Source organism: Arabidopsis lyrata, assembly GCF_000004255.2.
Source record: "Arabidopsis lyrata subsp. lyrata unplaced genomic scaffold ARALYscaffold_8, whole genome shotgun sequence".
In the NCBI taxonomy this organism is placed as follows: Eukaryota; Viridiplantae; Streptophyta; class Magnoliopsida; order Brassicales; family Brassicaceae; genus Arabidopsis; species Arabidopsis lyrata.
Genome location: NW_003302548.1, coordinates 13,167,397 through 13,193,796, shown reverse-complemented (window position 1 = coordinate 13,193,796; position 26,400 = coordinate 13,167,397). Strand labels below are relative to the sequence as shown.

At 34.5% G+C, this 26,400-nt stretch overlaps 5 protein-coding genes and 1 pseudogene across 6 annotated transcripts; 3 read left to right on the top strand and 3 right to left on the bottom strand.

Moving 5' to 3' along the window:
• Window positions 1-552: 552 nt before the first annotated feature.
• Window positions 553-5,054, bottom strand: LOC9301817 (annotated as a pseudogene).
• Window positions 5,055-7,068: 2,014 nt separating this feature from the next.
• LOC9300074 (peptide-N(4)-(N-acetyl-beta-glucosaminyl)asparagine amidase) lies at window positions 7,069-11,322 on the top strand. The gene is made up of 17 exons (XM_002865696.2): window positions 7,069-7,265; window positions 7,361-7,414; window positions 7,494-7,649; window positions 7,736-7,834; window positions 7,919-8,005; window positions 8,117-8,199; window positions 8,492-8,605; window positions 8,782-8,836; window positions 8,918-9,004; window positions 9,089-9,144; window positions 9,253-9,312; window positions 9,413-9,500; window positions 9,582-10,346; window positions 10,434-10,494; window positions 10,575-10,677; window positions 10,753-10,887; window positions 11,010-11,322. Exons 1-17 carry the CDS (start codon window positions 7,188-7,190, stop codon window positions 11,092-11,094), a joined length of 2,166 nt encoding a protein of 721 aa, XP_002865742.1. The 5' UTR covers window positions 7,069-7,187; the 3' UTR covers window positions 11,095-11,322.
• A 3,524-nt stretch (window positions 11,323-14,846) lies between these two features.
• LOC9300073 (protein-lysine methyltransferase METTL21D) lies at window positions 14,847-15,824 on the bottom strand. Its single transcript, XM_002863951.2, has one exon. It carries the CDS (start codon window positions 15,767-15,769, stop codon window positions 14,957-14,959), a length of 813 nt encoding a protein of 270 aa, XP_002863997.1. The 5' UTR covers window positions 15,770-15,824; the 3' UTR covers window positions 14,847-14,956.
• Window positions 15,825-15,844: 20 nt separating this feature from the next.
• LOC9301816 (pyridine nucleotide-disulfide oxidoreductase domain-containing protein 2) lies at window positions 15,845-19,304 on the bottom strand. The gene is made up of 16 exons (XM_021034484.1): window positions 19,043-19,304; window positions 18,807-18,968; window positions 18,517-18,696; window positions 18,320-18,377; window positions 18,168-18,218; window positions 18,011-18,093; window positions 17,695-17,782; window positions 17,532-17,573; window positions 17,383-17,457; window positions 17,197-17,265; window positions 16,930-17,045; window positions 16,726-16,838; window positions 16,584-16,663; window positions 16,370-16,490; window positions 16,223-16,289; window positions 15,845-16,143 (listed from the first exon to the last, which is right to left on the bottom strand). Exons 1-16 carry the CDS (start codon window positions 19,276-19,278, stop codon window positions 16,014-16,016), a joined length of 1,671 nt encoding a protein of 556 aa, XP_020890143.1. The 5' UTR covers window positions 19,279-19,304; the 3' UTR covers window positions 15,845-16,013.
• Window positions 19,305-19,603: 299 nt separating this feature from the next.
• LOC9301815 (biogenesis of lysosome-related organelles complex 1 subunit 2) lies at window positions 19,604-23,758 on the top strand. 2 transcript variants are annotated; one of them, XM_021034492.1, is made up of 5 exons: window positions 19,604-19,621; window positions 19,695-19,729; window positions 22,032-22,137; window positions 22,222-22,522; window positions 23,683-23,758. In XM_021034492.1, exons 1-4 carry the CDS (start codon window positions 19,619-19,621, stop codon window positions 22,519-22,521), a joined length of 444 nt encoding a protein of 147 aa, XP_020890151.1. In that variant the 5' UTR covers window positions 19,604-19,618; the 3' UTR covers window position 22,522; window positions 23,683-23,758. The 2 variants fall into 2 exon arrangements, with proteins under 2 accessions (XP_020890151.1, XP_020890154.1); XM_021034495.1 differs by lacking the exon at window positions 19,604-19,621 and having other exon boundaries at window positions 19,713-19,729; window positions 22,035-22,137.
• Window positions 23,759-24,575: 817 nt separating this feature from the next.
• Window positions 24,576-26,392, top strand: LOC9300072 (ER membrane protein complex subunit 6). Its single transcript, XM_021010422.1, has 5 exons — window positions 24,576-24,895; window positions 25,240-25,353; window positions 25,457-25,652; window positions 25,763-25,782; window positions 26,042-26,392. Exons 2-5 carry the CDS (start codon window positions 25,256-25,258, stop codon window positions 26,070-26,072), a joined length of 345 nt encoding a protein of 114 aa, XP_020866081.1. The 5' UTR covers window positions 24,576-24,895; window positions 25,240-25,255; the 3' UTR covers window positions 26,073-26,392.
• Window positions 26,393-26,400: the final 8 nt, after the last annotated feature.

The following is a 26,400-nucleotide window of genomic DNA, read 5'->3' as shown; positions in this document are numbered from 1 at the left end:
TTAGAAATTAATAGTAAAATTTTGTATCTTCTGCAGGATGAAGGTTTTTTTCTAAAGTAACTTAACTATATTGTAGTTTTTTTGTCAAGAGTTATCAAATAATTTTAATATTAATTTTAAAATAAAATATACATGATGGACCAACCATTATATATCGGAATTTAATTGACCAATTTTGAATCACTAATGATCTTACTCATTTTCTATTCCGTATACCAATGCTCTCCACTGCGACCAATGTCGTATCTCCTTCCATTGCAACATTGTATTGCTTCACTATATAATTCACCATGGCTGATTCCGGTTGATGATAACACAAAGACAAAGCAAAAGTGATATCAGAAACGTGACTCTCAAGTAAACCGGAAAATCCAAAAAATTAATACTTATATATATTGTTGCCTTGAACACAAAGTAATAAGATTACCTTTTTGACATATCAAAGTTTCGGAAAGTCAACTTATATTATTTTCTTTTCATAAAGATTTGTTAAAGTTTTAAATATTTTCAATCACGATAGAGATAAATGGCAGCTTTAATTATTCTTTTAAAAATTAAATAATTTGAAATATATATATATCTTATGTAGTGTGTTTCTTTCACTTCAGCATGACTTTCATTAGTCTCTGGTGACGGCTGAAACGACTCGTCTCGAGCTTCTGCCGTCGTCTTTTATTCAAATTGTTTATTTTACTAAGTACAAAAATCGACTTGGCTTCCTCTGTTGAGTTAATCAGAGTCACGCCCTATTTATAAATTAGTCTCCCATCTTCCACTATTATTTTATATGCTTCTCTCTCCATCTGCGTGTTTCAAAGAAACACAGAGGTTATTGAGTATTCAAGAGTTATAGCTAATCATTATGGTCGAGTCAAATCAGATAAAAAGAATGGATGTGAGCTCTTGCTCGGGTGTTTCTCAAGATTTACATCTTTGCCGTCTCCTATATCCAACATTTAGTTTCAAATCATTGAAAACAGAGTTTAGAACACATTCAAGATAGGAGGATCTAAAGATGGATATTGGATCTAAGTCCGTACCGGTAAAAGAATGGATGTGAGCTCTTGCTCGCTGACCAGACATCATAATAGAAGTGCAAGTTGTGGCCATAACGATGATGTGGGTCAATCTGTAATTTCAAGAGAGGGGTCATTATATTAGATGGTCATTAGATTATAATAGATCAACGAAACCAAAAGGAACTAATAACTCTTGATCTTGTGTTTTGCTACTAAACACATAGATTTGTTTCTTCACATGTACTTAGCTTGTCTTTGATAAAAAGTTACAAAAAGATATGGGGACTTACAACTTCAAGCCAATGCTAAAGAGCTAATTTTTGAGTCTTTTCATCTTTAGATAAGCCTTTCCCAACCTAAAGAGTGAGATTCACGTTGGTTTTTCATAATAAAGAGAGATATAGATATACTAACAACACCTTGAGTTATAAGTAAACCAGAGATAAAATGATGTCAGACGCTAGCACCTCGTTTTCTAGCTCGCGCCCATTTCGAAACATCGCCTCATGTTTCTCTTCTTATATAAAAAAAAGAACATAGCTCAAATCCAGAGCATCACCCTCTAGAGTCTTCCACCTACAACATTTCAAGCAATACCAATTAGGGTTAGTCTAATCATCTTTAAAAGAAATTAAAAAGAAGAAGATGGATCAAGTAACTCACCAGAGCTCCTCAACAACGATGGCACAATCTGCAAAATTCCTTCTGGTCATGTAACTCTTGTACACCGTTGTAACGTAGTTGCAGCTGCATCAAGTTCGGTGAGATCTCTTACTATCCATAAATATAAAAAAATAATGGATCCACCGATAATGTAAAAGAAGATACTTAATTGATGCATACGATATTAGATCTCTTAGGGTATTTTTAAAATAAAGAAAAAGAAGGAGGAACAACTTTTCAATAAATTAATCTGGCACTAACGAATCCGTATATTGCACGATCAAAAGCAATCTCAAAATATTTTAAACATAATAAAAATTGCGTAACCTAAAAACAATTCACTCAACTTTTTGTTTCAAGAAAGCAAATATCCTAAATAAAATATCTATATTTTTCGTATGAACCCATCCCTGGATGTAACAGAATCATAAATATGAAAGACAAAATGAAAATATTATTTTAAATATACGAAATCACAAATTATTTAAAACAAAAAAAAAGAACCAAAATCTCAAATATCAAACAACTTAATCAACTGATCATTCACAACCAGAGAAATCAATGTAAAAGTAGAAATACACCAATATGAAAACACAACCACTAATAAAAAACAATGATACCTCTACAATCTCAACTTTGAACTCGTCTTGGATAGCCGCTCTTAGAGAAAAAGGATCAAACAAACACTAATATTTTTGGAGAATTTATGCTTGACTAAAAAAAGAGAAATACCACGTTTACAAACTCTAAAACGTGGAAACATTGGAACCTTAATCTAAATTATAAATCCATAATGAAAACAAATTATATATAAAAGATCGAATATTACCTATCCACCGGTTCATAAAAGATCGAGTATTACCTATCTATATATATATATATAAAACTTAAAAGAAGGAAAACACTGGAATGTTTAAAATATTCTCATCTCTAATACATACAAAGTAGTATTAATAACAATGTACAAATGATATTAAGTATGATTATGCAAAGAATAATCATTTTCCAAGAGCATGACCAATAATACTTTAAGATGAAGAAAAAAACAGAGCAGAGTTGAGATGTAATACATACCGAAACTCCATTTGAGTTAACCTAGGGAGAAGAAGAAGAAGTCGTAGTTATTGAGATGTAATACATAGCAACATCCCTCTTCAATGGAAGATCAGGTAATGGTAACTCAAAATTCAAGACTTGTATCGCTTGTTTTATCGAAGGTCTCGAGCTTTTTTATCAGGATGAGCACACCACAACCCTAAAACCAGAAGACACTCAGCTTCTTTATTATCGAATTCATTACCCTATTTCTCATCAACAGACGAAGTCATCACTTCTTGTTTTCCATAAAGTTTCCAAACTTTCTCCACAAGACTCTTCTCATTACTCTCTGAATCACTGTTATCTTCTTGCGTTCGTTCCAGCGATTTTCTCCCTGTGACAATCTCTAGTAAAACAATTCCAAAGCTATATATATCAGACTCTTTACTCGCACTTCCTTTCGTTACATATTCATGTGCCATGTACCCAAAAGTTCCAGCCAATCCTGTTGTATGGGAACCATGTTCATGGTTCAAAACCCGAGCCAAACCGAAATCACCTAACTTTACATTGAAATCACTGTCAAGCATTATATTGCTTGCTTTGATGTCTCTGTGCAGTACACATTGATCCCATTCTTCATGAAGATAAAGCAGAGCAGAGGCTAAACCAAGAGCTATCTTGTACCTTATGTCCCAAGAAAGTAAATGGGGTCTTTTGCCAAAGAGGTGGGAGTTCAAGCTACCATTTAGCACTAACTCATATATCAGCAAGAACTCGTTTTTTTCATTACACCAACCAATGAGTTGCACCATGTTTCGATGTCTCAGTTTGCTGATGATCTTAACTTCATTTAAAACTCTTTCTTTCGTTGCCTTGAATCACCGGATAATTTCTTCACCGCAACCATTGTATTGATTTCTTTCAAATTTCCTTCATAAACCGCTCCAAATCCTCCTTCACCTAGCTCTCTATGGCTTGAGAATCTGTTGGTTGCTCACACAAGATCTTTATAAGAAAACTTTCTTGGTCCTGCTTCCCTTTCAAGATCTTCGTTTATCGATATCATGTTTGCTATATCTCTGTCTTTCTTTTTTCTTTGCTTCCGTGACCAAACCACCACGATCGTGTGGACCAAAACTATCAGTAAAAAAAAACCCGGAAACCGAAATGCCAACTACCAATCCTATCTTGCTATCGGCTTTCTCGATATCCAAAGTTGAACTGAGCTCCCATGATAAAAGTCTATGTTCCTCTGTGTTTCTTCCAGCAGCAGCTATAAACCCGAACATTACTTCTGATGGTTTGCGAGGTCGATGAAGTAAGAAAGGCTTGAACTCTCCTTAGGATCAGAGGTTGTTAATTAGCTCATAAGCCCAAGTCACACTTAAATTCTTAGTCACAGAATCATAAGAGATCTTTGCATGACCAATATCTTGGCTGTGTTAGCTTGCATTCCAACGTTTTCAACATCGATGTGTTCTTTCCACACATCCAACCTGCAAACAAACGTAAAAATAATTAATATTTCAATTTGAAGAAATCAGAATCTATAAAAAATTAAATCATGAAATCAGTGTCATCTCAACATGAAGAAAACAATCATAATCATTCCATAGTAAATTCGATTCATTAGAACCAAAACAATACAAAATATATATATTATCAAAACTATATGTTTAGGTTAAAGAATATGAGTTTTAATGGTGTGGCCGAAGCTCTATATTTATACCTTAATATCTAGGGCAAACCGTCATAATTATTTCTTAAATTTTAATTTTTAAAAATTAGAAATTTTCTTGATAAAAATATCCGTAATATATTTAGAATTTACCTTACTATTTAAAAAAAGAAAAAGAAAACAAAAATTCCGTATTCTAAATCAAAATTGAAACAATCAAACCCTAAAGTTTACTCTCACGATTACAAAATTTTTTTAAAGCGATTGAATTGCTTAAAAGCCCAATATCTATTTAACAATTTCATCACGATAGACATACCTATGCAATCTCGACCGATCTCGTTTTAGAGAACTATGTTTTTCTCGAGCTTCAAAAGAGACCCAGTATATTTTAGAAAGTAAATTAATTAATGTTAGTTTCAAAAAAACAAAAAGAAAATCATATAAATAATTCATAATAAAATACAAATATATACAGTTAGATTAGAGATTACCTTCTCGTAGTCATCTAATCCCACACATTCCCTTTCTCTTTCCTTAACAGTTTCCCATATCAAAGACTCAATATGCCTCTCTAGTTCATCAATCTTCCCGTTCCCATGCTTCTTAGTCCCGAACACAACATATCTTGCAACCACAATTTTCAACAACATTACATTATATATGTTCATTCACTTAACTTGATATATTATATAGAGAAATTATTTTGAATCCACTTACGTGAAGCCATTGGGGTGAAGAGGATGTTGTTGTGAGTGATGGCCTTTTGAAGACATCTAAGCTTAGGTGTAATTCACCCCCGTCGAGTACGTGTACACTATCCCTAAACATCATTTTTTCCAATAAAATTACTCATACAAAATAAATATATAATAAATTCTCAAAGCGAACTTAGAAAAACGGTGAGAACCAAAAAAAAAAATCTTAGTTTCTCTCAGTCAGCACAATTGATCATAAATTATTAACGATCCACGCGTGATCATAATCCAAACTCTGTACATAACAGAAAGAAACACAAACATTTAAATAGGTAAATAGATGTAAAAATACCTTTCCAAACCTCGTTCTGTTATCATCAACACCACTTTCGTCCAAAAGCTTTGTCGATAGAACCTCCCACGCTCTACAAAACTGAAACACATACCAAAAGAATCAAATCAGCAAAACAATAAATTAACAAACTAATGTAAAAAATAAAACAAACAGTAAACAATATGCACACGACCTCTAAAGGTAAATGAAAACAATATATGCATGACAAACAATTTGATTTATCAAAATCGTAGCTGTATAAAAAAACCATAATGGTGAAAACTATCTAATGGGCACAGAGAAAATAATACCTAATTCTCTGGCCGATCAACAATATATATAGCTTTAAGATTAGGGCAAACATCAATTATTATCTTAAGAAATTTAACTTTTTAATTAGAAACAAAATCAGAAAACTAACAAAAACGAATATTAACTACTAAGATATAGAATTATCTAAAAATTTAACAAATAAATTTAAGTTAAGATTCCATAATCATTAAAGTCGAGACATTATGACATCCGTATCCCCAACGATTACACTATAAAATAAAAAAATTTAAGGGTGATTAAGACTAATCATCTCAAAACACGATTAGACTTATATACCCTTAACAATTAAGAACAAAAAATTTTGAAATTGAGGGTGTTTGAGACATTATTATAGAGATCAACACACGATTAGACTTATATACCCCTAATTACGAAGAAGAAGAAATTTCGAGAAGAACAATTCATTAAGGGTGTTTAGGACAAATCATTCCAACTTTTAACCACAGGCCTCCAATGCCCTAACTTTGAATGTGGTGCGTTTCTACTTCTCAAATAATTATTGTAGAGATTTTAAAGGATTTTTAAGGTTTTTCAAAAGTTTTACAAGATATTTTAAAGGTTTTTAAAGGTATTTAAAATGCATTTATAAAGTATTTATAAAGTATTTATAAGATTTTAGATACATAGAAATGTAGTTTGTGTATGTTTTAATAATGTTACATACATATTTGGGTAAATCTTATATTTTTAAGAACATTTTTTATAAGGTTTTAAAGAAGCGGTATTTTTGAAAAGTGACATTGAAAAAGGAACAGCCCATAGTATTATTACTTGTTAAAGTATGTATTGGTTTGGTTAACTTTGGTTAGTGAGTTGTCTTTATTGATGTGATGTAATGAACGAAAGGTCCGGTTTGACCTCGATCAATTTTTCATATATGTATGAGGGAAATTGATCGAACTCAAACTGCTCTGCTTCAATTTGGTTCAACAATATAATTTGAGTTATAGTTTCAAGTCTAAAATCAGGTCTTTTTAAAAAGGAAAACAAAATATCTGTAATCGACTTATGGCTAATAGCCTAATCTTATATGTATTAAATGTGATAGCTAATCAAAAAGACAACCATAGAAGTAGAACTAATGAGTATTATGACAACAGAAGCAGCTGAAAAATGATCTAACTAAAAATGGCCTAAATTGGTCACTTATTAGAGAGTCTATCAAGAAACCAAGCAAACAGAGTGATATAGGATTAAGACGACACCGTTTGAACCACGAAATCAAATAATACCAAACCAAATGGTACAATTTCAAGATTTTTCAAAATTAAGACGGAACCGGCCGGTTTCGTGGTTAATAAAACAAAACCGTAATTTCTTGTTTTGTTCCGTTTTTCGGGAAGACTGTTTCTCTCTTGACTTAAAAGACTTGGATCAATCAAACTTGAGAGATCGTTTAGGAATTTCAATAATCTGAGAAAATGGTTGCTCGCAAATTCGTCGTCCACCATGAAGATTCAAGCTTCGATGTAGACTACGACACTGAAGATGGCCTTGAGGTTCCTCTCTCTCTCTCTCTTTCTCTTTCTATCTCTAAACATAATCTTTTCTCGTCGTCTCCGATTCGAATCGATGATGTCATGTTTCTCTGTAGGTTTTACGGTTTCAAATCTTCTCCCTCACTTTGGTACCTCCTGAAGAACAAAAGGTAACTTAAATCAGATTTTGTTTTCTTGGTGTTGGAAGGAATCTTTGATGAGTTTTGTTATCGAATTTGGGTATTATAGATTGTTGCAGAAGATGATAATCGATTGGTGTCTGATGAGTCTGATCTCGCTTCTATATCTGAGAGACTTCGATTGGTTTCAATTGGAGGAGATTCTGTAGAGAATTCAGATGCGGAAATGGTGAAATCAGACGAAGAATTGGCTCGAATGTTGCAGGTTTTGATTACTGATTGTCTTCATGGGAATTTATGAACTGATTTTGATGATGATGTTGTTTTGATTTTTGTGTTTCTTGGTTTCAGGCGGAAGAAGATGCGATGATGTTTCAACAGTTTGTTGCTGCACGAGATAGTGGTGGATTTGAGGAGAGAATAAGGCCTTATGTCAGCCAAGTTCTCATGGTGATATTTTTGAATCTTCGATTGCAATTTTTGTGTATTGGTTTTATGTGTTGATGTCTGATTGCAATTTTTTTGTTTGTTCAGTATGAAGATCCAGTCCGACAAGAAGCTGCTCGAAAGACCGTTCCTAAAGATGAGCTCGAGGAGAAAGCATTGGTTTCTCTGGCCAAGGTTTGAACTTATGAAAATGCTTGATGAAATTTAGAATTAAAAGGTTTTAGGTTGAGCTTTACGGTCTTATGTGAGTTTTTTAACTGATCCAAGCTTCTAACAAACATTTAGGAGGGGAATTTCGAGCCATCGAAAAAGGAAAGAGACTACGCTTTCCTGCTTCAGCTTCTTTTCTGGTTCAAAAGATCCTTCAGGTTTTCCCAACTTCCCTTTACTTGTCTTTTAGGACTTATCAGTTTGACACCCACATAATCCAATAGAGTAAAGTTGAAAACAAAAACAGATAAAGATTGGTTCATATTTTGAGCCCACATCTACATTATATAAGCTACATTATTGAAATCTTTGATGAGATTTAGAATTGAAGATAATCTTCTCATTGGTTTGTTCTCTCTATGCAGCATATTTAGTTGTACCAATATATATATTGACACAGTAGTTTTAAAGAACCTCTTTTCTATGTTATTGACTTGGGTGATAATGCAGATGGGTCAATGAACCTCCATGTGACTTTTGTGGTAACAAAACCATAGGCCAGGGGATGGGAAACCCACTTACCTCGGAGCTTGCTTATGGAGCAAACCGAGTTGAAATATATCGGTACGTGAATTACTTTGTACTGTAGTTTGTATAGTTTATTCTGAACTCACGGCCTTTATTCCAGGAGAGAATTGTACGACTGTAAAAGCTTAATCACGAGTATATTGGATTGAGAACAAGAATTACTCAATTCTTAAACTTTAGTTTGACTTATTATTTCACTATAACTTATACAGCTGTACCATGTGTCCAACAATTACTCGATTTCCTCGGTACAACGATCCGCTAAAGGTAACTAAATAGCTTGTACATTGGAAGATATATGCTCTTGACTTCATTGACAGCTTCCATTTTTCTTCCCTGTTCGTGCAGCTCGTAGAAACAAAGAAAGGTCGTTGCGGAGAGTGGGCAAACTGCTTTACGTTATACTGCCGCTCGTTTGGCTATGATTCTCGTTTGGTATTCTTCTAACTAACATTGTCCCTTCCGGCAAAATTTTGCTTTTGCTTTTATGTTTTGTAATGTGTTTTTATTCATTTACAGATTATGGACTTCACAGATCATGTCTGGACAGAATGCTATTCTCATTCTTTAAAGAGGTAAACTTCATGTGCCAAACAAATGTCTATTGATTTCAGTAGTATGAACTTTCAATTGTGAGGAAATTTTATACCGAGTAATTTGTGCCGTTTTTTTTCTTTCGACAGATGGATCCATCTTGACCCTTGTGAAGGAGTGTATGACAAACCCATGTTGTATGAGAAAGGGTAAGTTTTCTTGCTTACCAGTTACCTCCTCTTTCCATGTTTTCCATTGCACAATCCCCATAATGGACTGCCATATTCTCACAAAATCTATGCCTTCTAGATGGAACAAAAAATTGAATTATGTTATTGCGATTTCCAAGGACGGGGTTTGCGATGTTACCAAGCGATATACAAAGAAATGGCATGAGGTAATAATGCTACACGAAAGCAGTCATGAAAGCAGTGACTTCCATTTATCACTCATGGTCATGCTGTTGTTTCCACTTTAGGTTTTATCTAGAAGAATTCTCACAACTGAATCATCTTTGCAAGATGGTCTTCGAACCCTGACAAGGGAACGGCGAAGTAGCTTAATGTATGAATCTTTATCTGAGCTTGAATTCCGAGACAGAAAAGAGCAGGAAGAACTCGAGAGAAATCTGCATTCCCCAGATGATGCATCAGTTTCTTTACCCGGAAGGCAGAGTGGGGACAGAGAATGGCGCATTATGAGATCAGAATTTGGTTCGGACGAAAACTCCTCTGTCAGCTCTTCCTCTTGCCCAGTTCGCAAATGCGTTGATGACCATGTGACCAACATTTATGACTCGTTTCTGCCTATCCTGACTCAGTTCGTTGAGGACGGCTTACCTGTAGCAAGAGCAATTGAGGTACTTAAGATGATCAAGCAAGTCCTAGTGGATCTAAAGAATACGCCTTACAAAACGAGGAAGGCTCGCTTGACTTTAGATTCAGATAGCTCAAGTTCATTCCCGGAGCAGTTTCTGCCCGCACTAGGTGATTTGCTTCTCGCTCTTTCTTTAAAGAGCGAGCGAGACACAAACGATAAAAGTGTTACACTATGCTTGGACGGGAAACCTACAAAAACTGCTATAGCATTGCCAGTTGCATTGGACGCTTTGAGGGAACTGATCGCTGACCTCAGCAAATGCCAAAACTTAAACAAAGATTCACTGTCTTTTCCACTTCTTAAACAGAACAGGGTATACTCTGGTTCTGTCCTCGCAAGTGGTGAAGAGCTTCCTTCTGGCATTGTAAGTATCCTATTACAACTCTCATCTTACCATTAATCAAACTCGTTTTGGTTATTCCTAAACAGCATGCCTCACTCAATGCCTTAGGCAACCGCAGCTTTTGATGGAATCCAAGAATCCAAATGGGAAGAACCAAATGGTGCAAAAGGTATAAAACAAAGCCTGATCCAAAATTCTGATATTTGTTACATGTTATAATGCGAAATACTGAGATCTCTCCTGGCACAGGCTGTTGGATCGTGTACAAAACACTCTACAACCAGATGCACCAACTCATAGCATACGAGATCATGTCTGCTAATGATGCGCCAGAGAGAGACCCCAAAGATTGGTAATGTCTTTTTCCTATTATTCAAGTCTAAACATACAGAATTGATGCTTCAACACTGTTTGTTGCATCCATCAGGGTTCTTGAAGGGAGTAACGATGGTGGATCGACATGGTGTGTTCTAGACAAGCAAACTAGTCAGGTATTCGAGGAGCGGTTCCAACGCAAATCCTACAAAATAACAACACCCGGATTCCAAGCAAATCTTTTCAGGTATATTAAATATCTTTTCTCTGATCTATAATCACAAATGTGTTTTGAATTGAGTTTGATAAGGCAGAGTCCCATTTGCTTATCTTTTTTTGTTATGGTCATATCTAATGTGTATGTTGCAGGTTCCGGTTTTTAAGTGTACGAGACGTGAATTCGACCTCGAGACTACAACTAGGGAGCATCGATCTGTACAGAAGCCACCAATAATTCAAGTATGCACATCAAATGTATAACTGTTCCAAAAACATCAATTTGTTTTGTCCTCACTTTGTGCAGATTGATGTATTCCTTATTCGTTAGGGAATTGGCCTTTGTTATTTGATGTTTGACGGAAAGCTATTGTTATTATTAACCTGTAACTTTGTGAGAACACTTGATGTAATTTTTATGCTACTTTGGTGTGTTTTGCAATCTCAACCAAAGGTAGTTTTGCTAGCTAATTACAAAAAGTCGGCTATTATGGTTGGACTAGACAAAAGTCGGCGATACGCGGCGGGACATCTTTTTATAAAATAGATTTGTTTTATTATAAGTATGATTAGAAGAAATTTAAAAGGTTCTTAAGATTTGATATCTTGCATTTGCTCATATATTAGTATTTTTTTACTTTACTATATTATTTACTAGATATAGACCCGTGCGTTTCACGGATTGTCGGTCGAAATCATCCTTAATTTTTTAACAAAAATTTTGTAAGTTTAACTAAAATTATATAAAAATATATATTTAATTTTAGTAAATGCAACATTTTAGTTATTTTTCAATAGATTTATTATGCATAGTGAAAAATATAAAACACTATTTGTAGTTATGTTATACTAATTATTAAATCATCTAATATAAACATTGGCCTATTTATAAAAGTATATAATTTTTTGGTTATTATAAGTTATGATATTCGTAAATTTTCATATGTTGTATTATTGAATTTTAATAAATTATTTACACCTATTAGAAGAGTGTGTTACACCTTATAATTTGAATGTGGGCAAGATGAAAACAAAATTGTGACAATAAGAAAAGATAAATTTATATAGTTACTTAAATATAGGGAAAATCACATTTTTAACCCTCAAAGTGAAACTGGGAAGCACTTTAAACCTCGAAAGAATTCTACTAACATTATAAACCACCAAGATTGTTTTACTAACATTTAAACCTCCAAACTAACTTTTCTGTTTGCAAAACTATAAAAGATGATGGAACAATCAATTTATGTTTATGTAATATATATTTATTTAATTTATTTTAAATTTTAATCAATTTTGTTATTTATTACAATTAATAAAAATCTATAAAAACAAAAAAAAAACTTTATTTTTTTCGTTTACTCATTGTCCGACCATGAAATTTCTTAATAAACTGTTGAAACAATCTTTTAGAATGATCCATAAGCGTTTTCACTCTCTCCAATGGATAAATTGGAAGGGAGACTCACAAAAATGCCCCTTTTTCAAAAATGCCCCATTTGGCTGTCCATTTTTAAAAATATCCATTTTTATGTACAAAATGACTAAATTACCATTCTTTTAATAAAAGATATCACAAATATATAAGGAAAACAAGAGAATGTGCACACATCAAAATTACAAATTTGATTTTGTAAAAACTTGTAAAACCTTTAAAATACCTTGTAAAATTTTTCCGTAAAAACTTTTTCCACCAAAAAAAATTTTTTTGCGGGAAAAGTGATTCCGCAATTTTTTTGGCGTTAAATTTTTGGCGGGAAAAATTTACAAGGTATTTTAAAGGTTTTTTACAGGGTATTTATAAGGTTTTACAATATATTTTAAAAGGTTTTACAACGTATTTATAAGGTATTTATAAGATATTATAAGCTTTTACAAGCTATTTTATAAGGTTTTACAAGTTATAAGACTTTACAAGTTTTTTATAAGGTTTTATAAGGTTTTACAAGTTATAAATACCTTATAAAACCTTATAAGTACCTTGTAAAACCTTTTAAAATACATTGTAAAACCTTACAAAACACTTGTAAATACTCTGTAAAACTTTTAAAATACCTTGTAATTTTTTTCCGCTAAAACTTTTTCCGCAAAAAAAATTTCGCCAAAAAAATTGCGGAATCACTTTTCCTGCAAAAAAAATTTTTTGGCGGGAAAAATTTTTACGGAAAAATTTTACAAGGTATTTTAAAGTTTTTACAAGTGTTTTGGCGGGAAAATTGCGGGATCACTTTTCCCGCCAAAAAATATTTTGTATTTTGTGGACCTAATTTTGCTTCAAATAAGGGTAAAATGGTCATTAAAAATTAAAAGAGGGCAAACTTAAAAATGGACTCTCAAAGGAGGCATTTTTGAAAAGGGGTATTGAAAAAGGGGCATTTTTAACAATTTCTCAAATTAGAATCTCATAATACCAATTGGATAAAAAGATGGTGAACACATACAATAAATTGAATAAAAATCCGAAAAATTGTGGTTGGACGGTGAATAGTCGAAGATGATGATTTTTTTTTTTTAACTTTTTTTATTTATCGTCAAAATCGTAATAAATAATATAATTAATTTAATTTAAATTAAATAAATATATATTAAACAAACATAAATTGATTGTTCCATCATCTTTTATGGCTTTGCAAACATAAAAAATTGTTTTGAGGTTTAAAGTGTTAATAAAACAAGTTTGGTGGTTTATAGTGTTAGTATAATTTTTTCGAGGTTTAAAGTGCTACTCAGTTACACTTTGAGGGTTAAAAATGTGATTTGCATAATATGTAAACATATTTTATGAGTTACATAAACATGTGAATTTTTTAGAAAAGCTTGACGTCATAATAAAATTGTGACAATAAGAAAAGAGAAAATATGAGATAGTCTAGCTATATCCATTTCGTGTAACTTTACTTGATAATATGAGACATCTTCAAAAGAAAGAGACAATTTTATAAGGAATTAGAGAATATGCAAATAACCTAAAATAAAAAAAGTTTTAAAAAATATCATTTGACTAAACAATGTCTATTTGCTATATGGTTTTTGTCAAATTTTGGCTCATATTACCCTTTTTCGTTCTCTCTTGTTTCAACTCGCTAGCGAGAAAGTCTTAAATCACTCACTTTCATCTCGTTGGCGAAAGACAAATAAACAATGGCTCTTATGTTGTTTTCTTTTTAGTTATATGACATTTCATTAAATTAGTTAACTTGAGATTATTAATATTTACTTTTGATCTATAACTATAAGTTTGCTTCTATTTTTTTTATTGATAATTCGAGTTTGTTAGAAATTAGAGAATAGATGGACAAAAAAAACTAGTTAATTGGCTTTTAAAAACATTTTTAGAATACCTTTCAAATATCACAAAGCTTTTTACAAATATTTTGCAAATTTGTGAATATGAACAATGATTAGAAATTTTTGATTCCTTTCAAGAAACTCAATTTGGAATGATACTCAAAAACTTAAATGTTTGAGTAGTTGCACACAAAAACTTAAATGTTTTAGCAGGTAAGAGAAACGATAAACGATACTAAAACACTTAAAATGGTTATAAAATAGCGGTAAGAGAAAACAATAATAAAAGAAAAAACTTAGAATAACGTTTTTGCTATCGCTTTTGTGATTGATAACTGTTAAAGAATTAAAGTTCGGTTAAAATATCCACCCTAGTCGCTGCAGCCTCAACCACTGATGGTTTGGTTTAGATAAAACAAGATTAGTTAGATTATTTATGCAATCTCAGTTTTGGTTAAACTTAAACCGAATGGAGACAAAATCTTTCCTATTCAATTTTATCTAAATCCAAATACAAAATTCCTTAAGTTTCCCGATATTGATTCCATTTTATATGAACAACATAAATTTCAAATCTTTGTATTGGATTTACATAACAGCAACGAAAAAGGAAGAACTTGGGGACATCATAGAGCAACTGTTAGATTAGAAACCAAAAAAAGTATTGATTTTGAAGCAAATTTCCACAGGAACTCACTTAAATTTAAACAAACCATTTGATATACAATAAACGGTCAACGAAAGTATAGTGTTTAGACCACAAACCCCAAAAGAAGCAAACATTAAGGAAATGAATCGTGACAATGCAATTGCTAACACGAAACAATCCGACCATTCTGATTTGGCTGTTTCGTAGTAAAACGGTAAACCACAACACCGATTCTAGAACCCTGTTGAGGAACATCAGAGTGGATAACGTCAACATCGAAGAGCTTTCGAGCTTTCTTGAAGAAGACAGATTCTTTCTTCCATCTCCTTAGATGAGCCATCAGGAAAACTAACCTCTTCCCCTCTAGCTGCATCAAACGCAGCGTTTTGAGGAGAGGCTCGTAGAGATGGTCATGATACACCACGTCCGAAGCCAGAATCAAGTCAACGTTCCGACCTAGAACCTCCTCCACGTCATCAGCTTCTCCCCATCGGAGTGGTGCCACGTCGACTTTCCCGCCGAATCTCTCAACAGTTTCAGCGTTTGCTTCGGCGTTGAAGTTGAGATTGTCTAAGACGTGTGGGAGATCCGTCACCGTGACGTTAGCAGAGAGAGTGATTGCCGCAGCGATCCCGACGACGCCGGTTCCAGATCCGAGCTCGAGTATGTTCAACGGCGATGGTTTCAGTGACGAGAGTGTGGCGGTGAGTGGACTGTTGCTAGGGTCACGTCGGTAGTTATCAAGCAACGTGACCAAAGTAGAAGCGGCTGGCCAGAGCTGAAAGGAGAGACCTTGTGACGTCAGCTCACGAATCACGAGTGTTGACTCGATGGAGCGGATGTTGTACTTATGGAGCTCCGGTGCACCGTCACGCAGAGGAATAGGAGGTAAACTCTCACCGTCGCCTATGAGGAGCATTTTAGCTTCGTATGTGTCGTTTTCCTCATCGTCGTCTCGCAGAGGGAAAGAAATCATTCTACTTTTTTGCGGCGCCGATGTTGTCGCTAGCTTGTTCACTTTCCATTTTCGTTGTTTAGGGCACTTTCCATATTTGTTGAATTAGGTTAAGCACTTAAGCTACACGTGGAGGGCTTATTATTCGTTGATAACAACTGAGTCCATGAGTCTGTAAGCCTCTGTTTAAGACAGAGGTTTCAGAGCAATAGCAAACAACTTACACATGAGAGTTATCATTGCACAGTCTGAGAGATTAACCTCGCTAGATTTTTTTCAAGTCTTGAAGAACAACATGTGCAGCGTTTCTTCCAGGTGCACCCATAACTCCGCCTCCAGGATGAACTCCGCTGCCGCACAAGTAGAGACCTTTCAAAGGGCTTCTGTAATTTGACCTGTGTCACATTCCAACAAAGTTTTGAATCATATAATCATCAATCGTAAAGACTGTTTCGAGTACTGAGAGTCGCTTACCATCCTTTCACAGGGCGCATCAAGAAGAGAGAGTCTAATCCCATGGCACCGTGAAAGATGTTTCCGCCTGCAGAATACAAATGGGCTGTAATGTCAATATGCTTTGGACATGTCGCATTTACTTGGGATCTTTTTCACTTTATATACCTGTTAGACCAATTTCCCGTTCCAGGTCCGGAGGAGTCAACATGTCGTAGCTAATGATGGATGAGCTAAACCCGGGTGCATATTCATCAATCAGTTTGAAACACCTTTGTGCAAATGCTTCCTGATTTTACACAAGCAAAAGCAAATCCGGATGGGCTTGCATGTCTTGTAAGTGTAAAGGAATGTTTAGCCAAGAGTGTATTAACCAACTAACTCGGTAAGTAGGATCTTCCCAGTTTCCATCTGATGGCTTGTAAGGAGTGTATTGGATGAACAAGTTGATTACATGCTTCCCTACATACAAAATCACATTCAGAGTTCTAATCCTAAACAACCAAAAGGGGGAGAATGTGTACCTGGGGGCGAAATGGTGTTGTCTAGTGTGGATGGAATAGTCATTTCGATCACTGGTCTTCTCGATGGTAAGCCATTTTCAGAATCATGACATGCTGAGTGAACCTCGTCCATGCTGACAGAGAGAAGATAGAACAGAGCCATTGATCACTTTTATTTGTTCTTGGAGATACAAATATCGAGGAACAAATTAGCACCAAGGATACCTCTCTGCACCAATGTGTATAGTGCCAAAATGCTCTGGACCTGGACTTGAATGATTTGTGTTGCAGCACTGGAACTGTGGTAATTTGTCAACAGCCAAGTTTATCTTGGTAGTTGCCTGTTCACAACAATTAAACAACCAATCACCAGATAATTAGCTAGATGGTGTAATTAAAAAAAAAAAACAAAAAAAAAGTATTTCGCCTATAGAGAGATCTATCATCTCTTGATCCAGAGAATGAGGGACTTAAACGACATGGAATCCTTACAGAGCTGTAATCTGAGTTCTTAATAGCACCGATGAAATTTTCAGGAAGAACATTGGTCGGAACCAACTCCTGTTATCCAAGACAGAAAGAACAAACGTAAATTTGTTAGCAAACAACACACTTTTAACTGACATATACAGGGAGTTTTGAACTTAGACAAAAAAAAAATGACTTAACAAGATTTACCACATAAGTTTTGTAAGGGGTAGCATTGGACAGTATAGCCGATGACTCCACCCGTGTACCATCAGCAAGCAAAACCTTATACCAGGTAATGTCATATCAGTTTGATTCACGTTTTCACTTCATCCACAAATCATTGAAGACAAACTAACCCCTTTCACGATGCTAGAGTCCTCAGTTAGTATTTCAGAAACCTGGAAAATATGAATGTATTAAGCTGCTCTGATTTCTGATGAGAGAAATGATACTAGAACTCCACTGTTCTGCATATCGTAGGAAAGAGAGATAATCTCAAAATGATCTAGAATTTAATACCTCTGCGTTTGTGAAAATCTCAGCACCAGCTTGCTTTGCAGCATTGGCTATAGCCATGGAGACAGAGCCCATCCCACCTTCAACATAACTGCATATTATTTTCTTACCAGTTACTCACGATAGCCAGGCCTAATTTTCTTAAAAAGATAATCTTGTGCTCTTCATTTACACCTTACATAGATGCATGTTTACTAATATCTGGTAAGATAGTTCTTCAATTGCTTATGCATCAACACTTATGTAAAACATGCACCGCTATTTCAACATTCCCAAATTATCAAGAGGAAAATACAAAATTAATAATCCAGATACGTACGACCAAATGCCTTTCTCTCCATCTGTTTCTCCCATCACATGATGTAGGAGGACATATCCACTTCCCGGAGTATGGACACTAGCCTGTGAATTAATGTTCAGATCACTACATTAAGCCCCCAATATAGTATGAGTACAATATTAGGAAGGTCAATTACCGTAGATCCAATCACGGCATCTGTCGCAAGAGTCGCCTTCAGGACATCAGACTTCAAGCATAAGGCCAACACAAAAACGTGTGTCAATACAACATCAGACTACTTGCTAATGCTAGTTGTAGAACCAATAGGTGCTAAGATAAGAAAAGCACCTCAAACCAGTTGTTCAAAACTTTTGAAGCTGGGGCCAATAAAAGATCCATAAAATCCCTTCACGAGATAAAAAAACATTGCAGTACTTCTTTGATAAAAATCAACAAAAATTGCAGTACTTAGTGAGCATCTAAACAAAAGAGTGAAAGATAACAAACAAAATCAGCTTAATCTTTTTTAAAAAAGGAGATCATACACCATATCTTTATGCCCCAGAGAAACCGCCTGCCGGAGACAACGAGCCCAAAAAGCAGATTTGTACATTTTGTTGCTCAACTTATCATTAAAAGAAGAGGCACCTTGCAGAGATTCAGGTGGAGTTGCATCCAAAAGAGGATCCATGAATCCACAAAACCTCTCTAGCTGCTTCTCGTATCTGTAAAGCAAAACAAAAAGAAATGTAACGCCCTGACCGCCCCTACCAGTGAGCACCCACGTCCTCTCTCGGGCCCATTAGCAAAGTATTTAAAAAAAAAAACAAATCACCTTGGGTAAGCATGAGCATCATGTTTGGAGAACTTTGAAATCTCAGAATGAGTAAGATCTTGATCAGGTCCAAGAAGAAGATAACGACCATCCAAACAAGGTGTAAACGATGAAGGACTTCTCTTGAGAAGCTTAAGTCCATGTCTGCCTAACTCTAATTCTCTTTGGAATCCAAAATCAAAATTACAATCGAGGAACGATGAGAACAAAATCAAAACAAGGTTAATCAAACGTACCTAATGATACAAGGACGAAGTAAGCTCTGAAGGTAACTGCAGCGTGAGAATTTGAATCCAGGAACGATCTCCTCCGTTACTGCCGCACCACCGATGACATGACGGCGCTCGAGAACAGCCACGGAGAGACCTCCGCGTGCCAGGTAAGCCGCGGCTGTTAATCCGTTGTGGCCACCTCCGATCACCACCGCGTCCCATTTCTTCTTCGGTAATGTACTGAAGCTCCGGCGCCACATTGTAGTCTTCTTCACTAGTCAGTCACACGTTTCAACTCAAAAGTCTTTGTGTCGCAAGTTCTATCTTTTACTTTCGCCCCCAATAGTTTTTAAGTATTTACAAAATAGTCCTAGTAGTTGTACGATTTACAAAAATAGCTTTCACATGGAAAAAAACCGGAACATCTGTTCGTTTCGTCGCCGCAGGCGGCAGACGCAGCTATGTTTGTTCGTTTGGTTACCGCAGATACTTGCGGCAAGACGTTGCGGCAAGACGTTGCAGCAAACGCTACGGTTTGCGGCGAATAATTTTGAACGCCGATGAAATTCAGCATCCGGCGAGGAAAAAGTTGCGATTAATATGGTAAATGACAAAAATACCCTTATTTTTCAAAAATTTACAAAATAACCCAACCCTAATTTCTCTTCTTTCTCAGCAATCCTCGAGACAAACGATCTCTGCTTTTCAAAGGTTAGGTTTTGATTTTTTCCACTCAATCTCTGTTTCTATTAATGATTCTGCATCTGGGTTTTGTTTAGATTTCGATTTTTCTATGAAATTTATGTTCTTTTATTAGTGGATTAGAAGATTGATTCCGTTGAAGTCATTGTTCTTATCAGTTTTTGATTAATCGCTCTGTTTGGTGTTTGGAGTTTTAGCTAAAGCTTATGTTAGGCTTTAAAAGTAGATAACTAAGATCTTCTGGTTAATCTAAAGCTTATGTTGGTGTTTATGCTTAATCTGAGTTTGCTTGACTAGATTACATGAATTGTTGGTTCTGGGATTTTGTTTCTTCAACTCAAATTGGAATAAAAAAACTGATGCATCTTACATTGATGGGTAAGGCTAATCATGTGGTGAAGGCTGATAAGGTTGAGAGGATATGAATTGGTGAAGAAATTGGTGTGTTCTCTTTGTTTGTATTTTTAAGTCTCGTGATGTTGGTTGTTTGGAAAATTTGGAGCTGTCTTTAGTTTAGGTGTTAAGTGTCGTGGATTGAATGAGTCATTGATTTTACTTACTTCGTCTTAGCTGGAGATAATGGTGTTCTTCTCTACATGGGGAATGTTTGAATCATTTATAGTTGTGGGAATTAGAACAAATGGAGTTTAGCAATTAGAATGTGTTTGAGACTTGAAGTGTGAATGAGGAGTTAGTGTGTGGTTTCATGTCCCTTTTTACTTGTCAATTGCTAAGTCACATTTCTTCATCTCTGATTCACATGTCTACATGTAGTCCCTTTCTCTCTTAAGTTTCTTGTCAAACGATTCAATTCCATATATTTCTAAATTTGACTATTGCTTCTTCTTTAGATGTACTTTATCTGGTTTTAAGCTTTTGATCATAGAGTTTTTGATCATAGAGTTTTAAATTCTTTAAGATTATTGAGCATAAGAGAAGTATCATCATCATCATTTGCATCTCTGGATTCTTTAAATTCTTTAAGATTTTTTTTCGTGTGAAGATTTTTGTGATCTATTGGACTTATACATATACAAGCTAAGACAGTTTAAGACTAAGACTGTTCTGTTTTATAGCGTTTCCTAGGGCTTAAGATAAAATTAGATTTTTGGAGCTTAGGACTAGAAAGAACCTTGATGATTTTTAGTACATATTTGCTTAACTCTTTCAAATCTGAATCACATTTCCAAATCTGTAGCATTTTTTGCTTAATGGATTGAGTTTTGAGTATTTTTTGCTAATGGATTGAGTTTTGAGTATTTTTTGCTAATGGATTGAGTTTTGAGTATTTGCTTAACGTTTGGGATTTTTTGTTATTTGTTTCACTTTAGTAACTATTAGTAGATTCACTCTAGTAATTGCTTAGTATTTAACGTTTAATATTTGCTTAATTAGTAGATTCACTCTAATAACTATATTTTGCAAATCTGAATTATGGGATTGATTGGGAGTTACTTTATTTGCAGATGGTTAGAAGATAAATATATTTAAATATATTTAACTTATTACAAGCTATTTCTTATGGATATAAATATATTTAAATTATATTTTTCTTGATTCAAAATATAATTATACAAATTTATAAAAATAAATTAAGAATTAAGTAAAATTATCGCAGCGGCGACGAAACGAACAAAAAAAGTTGCGGCTGCGGCGGCGGCAGAGATTGCGGCATCTAAACGAACACAAAACCTGCGCCAGCAGCAGCGGTTGCCGCAGCATCGGCGGTGACGAAACGAACAACAATCTGCGGTAGTGTTTGCCGTCGCCGCTGCCGCCTGCGGCGACGAAACGAACAGACTAGTAGTCGAACAACAACCGATCCGAATAATTCGACCGAATTTGACCTCAAAAATTTAGATCAATTCTATTGGGTCCTAATCTCACATACCCAAAAAACCGAACCCTAATCCGAACCAAATCCAAAAATATCCGAATGTTTTATTCGAAAAACCTGAAATTTGAATTTTTACCCAAAAATTAGAATATTTACCCAAAACCCAATAACCGTAAATCCGAAAATTTATCCGAACATTTATATAGCGAGTATTTAGCGGTTCTGAAATCTATATCCGAACCGACCCAAACCCAAAAAACCCGAACCGAAACCGAATCGATTTTTTTTATTTATCCTATTGGATCATAAACTCTTTTACCAGAAAGATCCGTACCCGATCGGGTTTTATCCGAATCCGATCCGCGTACCCGAATCTGATTATTAGATGTTCAAAAGTAGGCCCCAGGGTATTTATTTATGGTTGCAACCCCTTTTAAAAACTGATTGATTGATTGTTGTTATCTTTGCGAGAAGAAGTATCTATCTATCCTCATCAATGGCGGAATCACGAGATGATCTAGCTGAATCGCTACAGAATCTATTCACGAGTGTTTCATCTATGGTCAAATCCGAGCTCCAGGTGAAAAATCAATCCGAAATTTTACAGATTAATAATCCAAATTATTTGTTTCCCAGATCTGAAAATTGAATTGGATAAAAATAGGGAACGAACAATCATCTAGATCTATTGGAGAAGATGAATCAGAGAGTTGCGTCGGAGTACGATGATATGGGTGACGTGGCAGCTGGGCTCAGAGTTTTCGCAGAACAGATGAAATCAAAAAGTGGTGGCTTGGATGAATTCGTCGGACAAATGGATGCAATCGAGAAACAAGTGTCGGAATTTGAAGCTGTGATCTCTGTTCTAGATCGATATGTCTCTGTCCTAGAATCTAAAATCCGAGCTGAGTATCGTCTTCCTCATCATCATCGTCGCTCTAATGACTCTGTTTGTACAGATTGAGGCAATTTGTAACAATAATTAATGAGAAAACTAAGAATAATGCCACACACTTTATAAAAACTTATCTAAAATGCCACTTTGACTTTTTTCTTTCCTGGGATGCCATACCAACACTTAAAAAGACTTAACTACCCTTCACTAAAAGCCACATTCTTTTTTTTTCTCTCATTTTTTTTCTTTGTTCTCTCTCTTCTCCTTTCCTTCTTCTCTCGATCTCTTTTCTCTCTCTCTCACCTTCTTTCCTCTCTCTCTCCAACGACAACAAAGAAAGCCTTTCGAGATTCTATGATTTGGAAAAAATCATGGAATACTCGACATCTTTCACAACTAACTCACCAAAAACTTAATCGTTTTAGCCGGTTTCAACAACTTCTTTCAATGATTTCTCCGGCGAGTTACCAAACACGTCTTTTTTTCGGAGCTTCCACTCTCTAATCTCGTTTCTAACAAAAACTTTTACATTTCTAACGGAATCTCATTCAGATCCGATTCCATGAGATCTAGAACAGGTTCATGGACATTATTTTGAAAATTTTGTGGACAACATTTATCATCACAACAATTTGTGGTAGACAATATGCCAAATTCACACATCTTGTCTACCGTTTCCTTGTGATTTATTTTGTCCATTCAATATTAAATTATGTGATTTCGATCTCAAAATTTCAGTAGACAAATTAACATTCAGTGGACAACTTAAATTTTATGCCCAATTTGTTAAATCAATTTAGGTATACAAATTATTGTAGACAATATTTTTTGAGGAATTTTCGGCAACCTTTGCTATCTTGTAAGTTCAATGGCTCATTTTTTAAAAAATATGTTGATTAAATGAATTTTGTATGGATATATGGTTTTGAATTCTGTTGATTTCAATGTGGATACGAAATTAAATATTCTTGTCCACTAAATTTTTGTGAAATATGTAGCATTGAATGTGGATAACGATTCTTGTCCGTCAAATTTTTTCGAAATCTATTGATTCAAAATCTTGTCCACTAATTTGTTTAGTAGACAACAATTTTGTCTATCATTTTCTCACTTGTTTAGTATAGGGGTAATTTCGTCAGTTCAAACCACAATAATTCAAAATTATGGCAATTTCAAAAAGAAACTTTTTTTATGGCATTTCTTGTAAGTTTTTTGGTTGTACAGATTGAGGCAATTTGTAACAATAATTAATTATCGCTACTGAGATTGTTGGAATCGAAATCTGGAATATGCTATTTTGGATTTAGTTGAAATTGAAGCTAGATACGACGAAAGATTTTGTCAACATTCGGTTTAAGTTTAACTAAAACTGTAATTTTGCATAAATCAATCTGGAACCGAACCATTAGTGGTAGTGGCTGCAGTAACCGAATTTAAATCCATGCCCAAACTGTTGGTTTTAAGCTTTTTCTCAAACCAAACCAAACCAAATTACCACCGTACGCTTCTTTTAGTTGTTTTGTTTACATATTTGAGTTTTACATTTTTTGTTCAATACGGGTGTATCGCTTTTGTAGCAAGCAATCGTAGTATATATACTAAAGCCGTGTTCGTTTGTTCATCCGGCGAAAAAGATGATGAAAGAGGAGTAGCCGAGTGAGAAAATCCTAAATCTCATTTCTCTTCTGTTGTCTAAGAATTAGAGAAGATGAAAAAGAGAATAGTGTAATTTTTTTTAATTAAGCGAGAGTATTTTAGACATTTTGCATTTCAACCGGATTTTCTGTGTTTCTTTAATAAATTTTATAAAGGTCATCCAACTACTTCATCTAATTGTTTTACTAAATTGTCTTTAACAAACATCATTTATCATCTGCATCCAGATGAATCATCTGACTGAACAAACATAGGTACCTATACTTCATACTTCTATAACAGTTTATCGTTCTCTCTTAATAAATTGTTTTAGTGTTTTGTTAAACATAAACCTAAGCAAAGTAATCCAAACCGAACTAGATTCAGTTTAAATTTAGCTATAAACTTGCAACAAACTGAGCTGCTCACCTTTAGTGGTAACAATTGTTGAAATGAACTTTTTTTTAATCACAAATTGTGATATATAATCATGTTATCCGTTTCAATATCAAGAAATTTTACTAGCATAGTTGGAGTGTTTGTTAATTTTGGATAGTAGTGGACATTCCGGTTTAAGGTTTGCTTCCGGTTCGATTTTCTGGTTTATATATTACTTTTTTTTTTTTGTCTGTGTGTTCTTTTTTGGGCTAAAAAAAACTCTGATTGGCTTTAGAGAGATTTACGAGTACTCGTCGTCTGTTGTTCTCTGATCTCTTTCTCTCTCAAATTGGCTCATCCATTCCATTAATTCCTCCCAAGTACCAAGCAAGCTACTTCGATCTTCTTCTTACTACTCTCGTTTCTAATTGTAAGTCTTTTTCAATTCCTTTTCCAAAGTTTGTGTAGATCTTAAAGTAGTAGATCGTAATTGACTTAAAGAGATCGATAAATCCAGATCGATTAACCATTGGTTGCTCCCACTCTCTTGTAGGGACTACTTAAGAGATAATCGTAAAGTCTTAACCTTTAGGAATCGAACTTTATCATGATGTTTAGATAGCGAAACCCAGTTATTGAATCATTGAATCAAGTAGAAACCCCTAATTTTCCTGTGGAAAATTTGCTGAAAATCAATTCTTTTTAGGTTTTCTAATCTATACACTCACTCTATGTTACATACAATATAAAGATTTGAAATTTCGGTTGTTTCAGATTGTTACTATCTTAAATGGGTTCATCTGAGAAGAGATCAAAGGATATCATGAGTGACATACCAACTTTCAGTGCAGAGAATTTGCAGAACAATTTGAAAGTTATTCAAAACAGGTCTGTTTCAATTCAATTCTGTCTCTTTTGTTTTCTTAAAAAGATGATGGTTCTCGTTTTTTTGACGATGTTGTTTTGTCGCTAATTTTTTTCTTGTTTGCAGCCGGACGTTTCTGTCTATCATCGCTGGTGTTCTTGCAGGAATAATTGGATTCAATGGCTTGACTGGTTTTGTATTTTACTTTGTTGTGATGTTGATCACATCAGTTGGGCTCATGGCTAAGGCAGGATTCTCAGCTGACTTGTACTTTGATTCGTGGAATCGGGTCCTTTTTGACGGCTTTCTTGGTGGCCTTATGGTATATCATCATTTCCTTTTCTTACTTTGTTTGTTGCTTCAAGATACAAGTTGTTGATTCAACCTGTTGGTAATCTCATACTGATTGCGGTGTTGTTTTCTTTTTGGCAGTCGTTTGTGCTCTTCTGGACGTATCCTTTAAACTCAATTTGGTGGTCATACTCATTTTATGAAAATGTGAAAAACTAAATCAAAGGTTGATTAGCTTTATGAAAGAACATATATGGTATGGTGTAGGTAAAAAGGACTAGCTTCTTAAGAACCTGTGATTAGCATAGAAATGGCCTTTTTGGTTTTAGTAAATGGTAACTTCATATAGAGATTGCGCACTCGAAAATATCTCTCTTTTGTTTCTATTTATCTCAGTAGGTTTCCTTAACAATGGAGTAGATTTGCTTATGACTTGGTGCACATATTCTGAGAGAACTTCAGCTGCAAAGGAGGATGGTGAAACGACACACAAGATTGAATTCGGGTTTGCAGCCTCTTCAAGTAACTGAATTAGATTGACAATGTTTCTCTGGTTCCCGTTTTGAACAACAGATTATGAGTTCTTATTACTTTTTTTTGTTTCAAATTTACTTGAGTTCACATCAACTGTGATAACCTTTAGACTGAACAGTTTCAAGTATTTACACTTTCTTCCGATTTGATGTTTCCATTGTTGTTTTCTTTTTTTTACATTCTTGCATGTAAAATATATCTGAAGAGCTTAAGTTTTCAATAGAAAACATTAGGACACTCTCTGT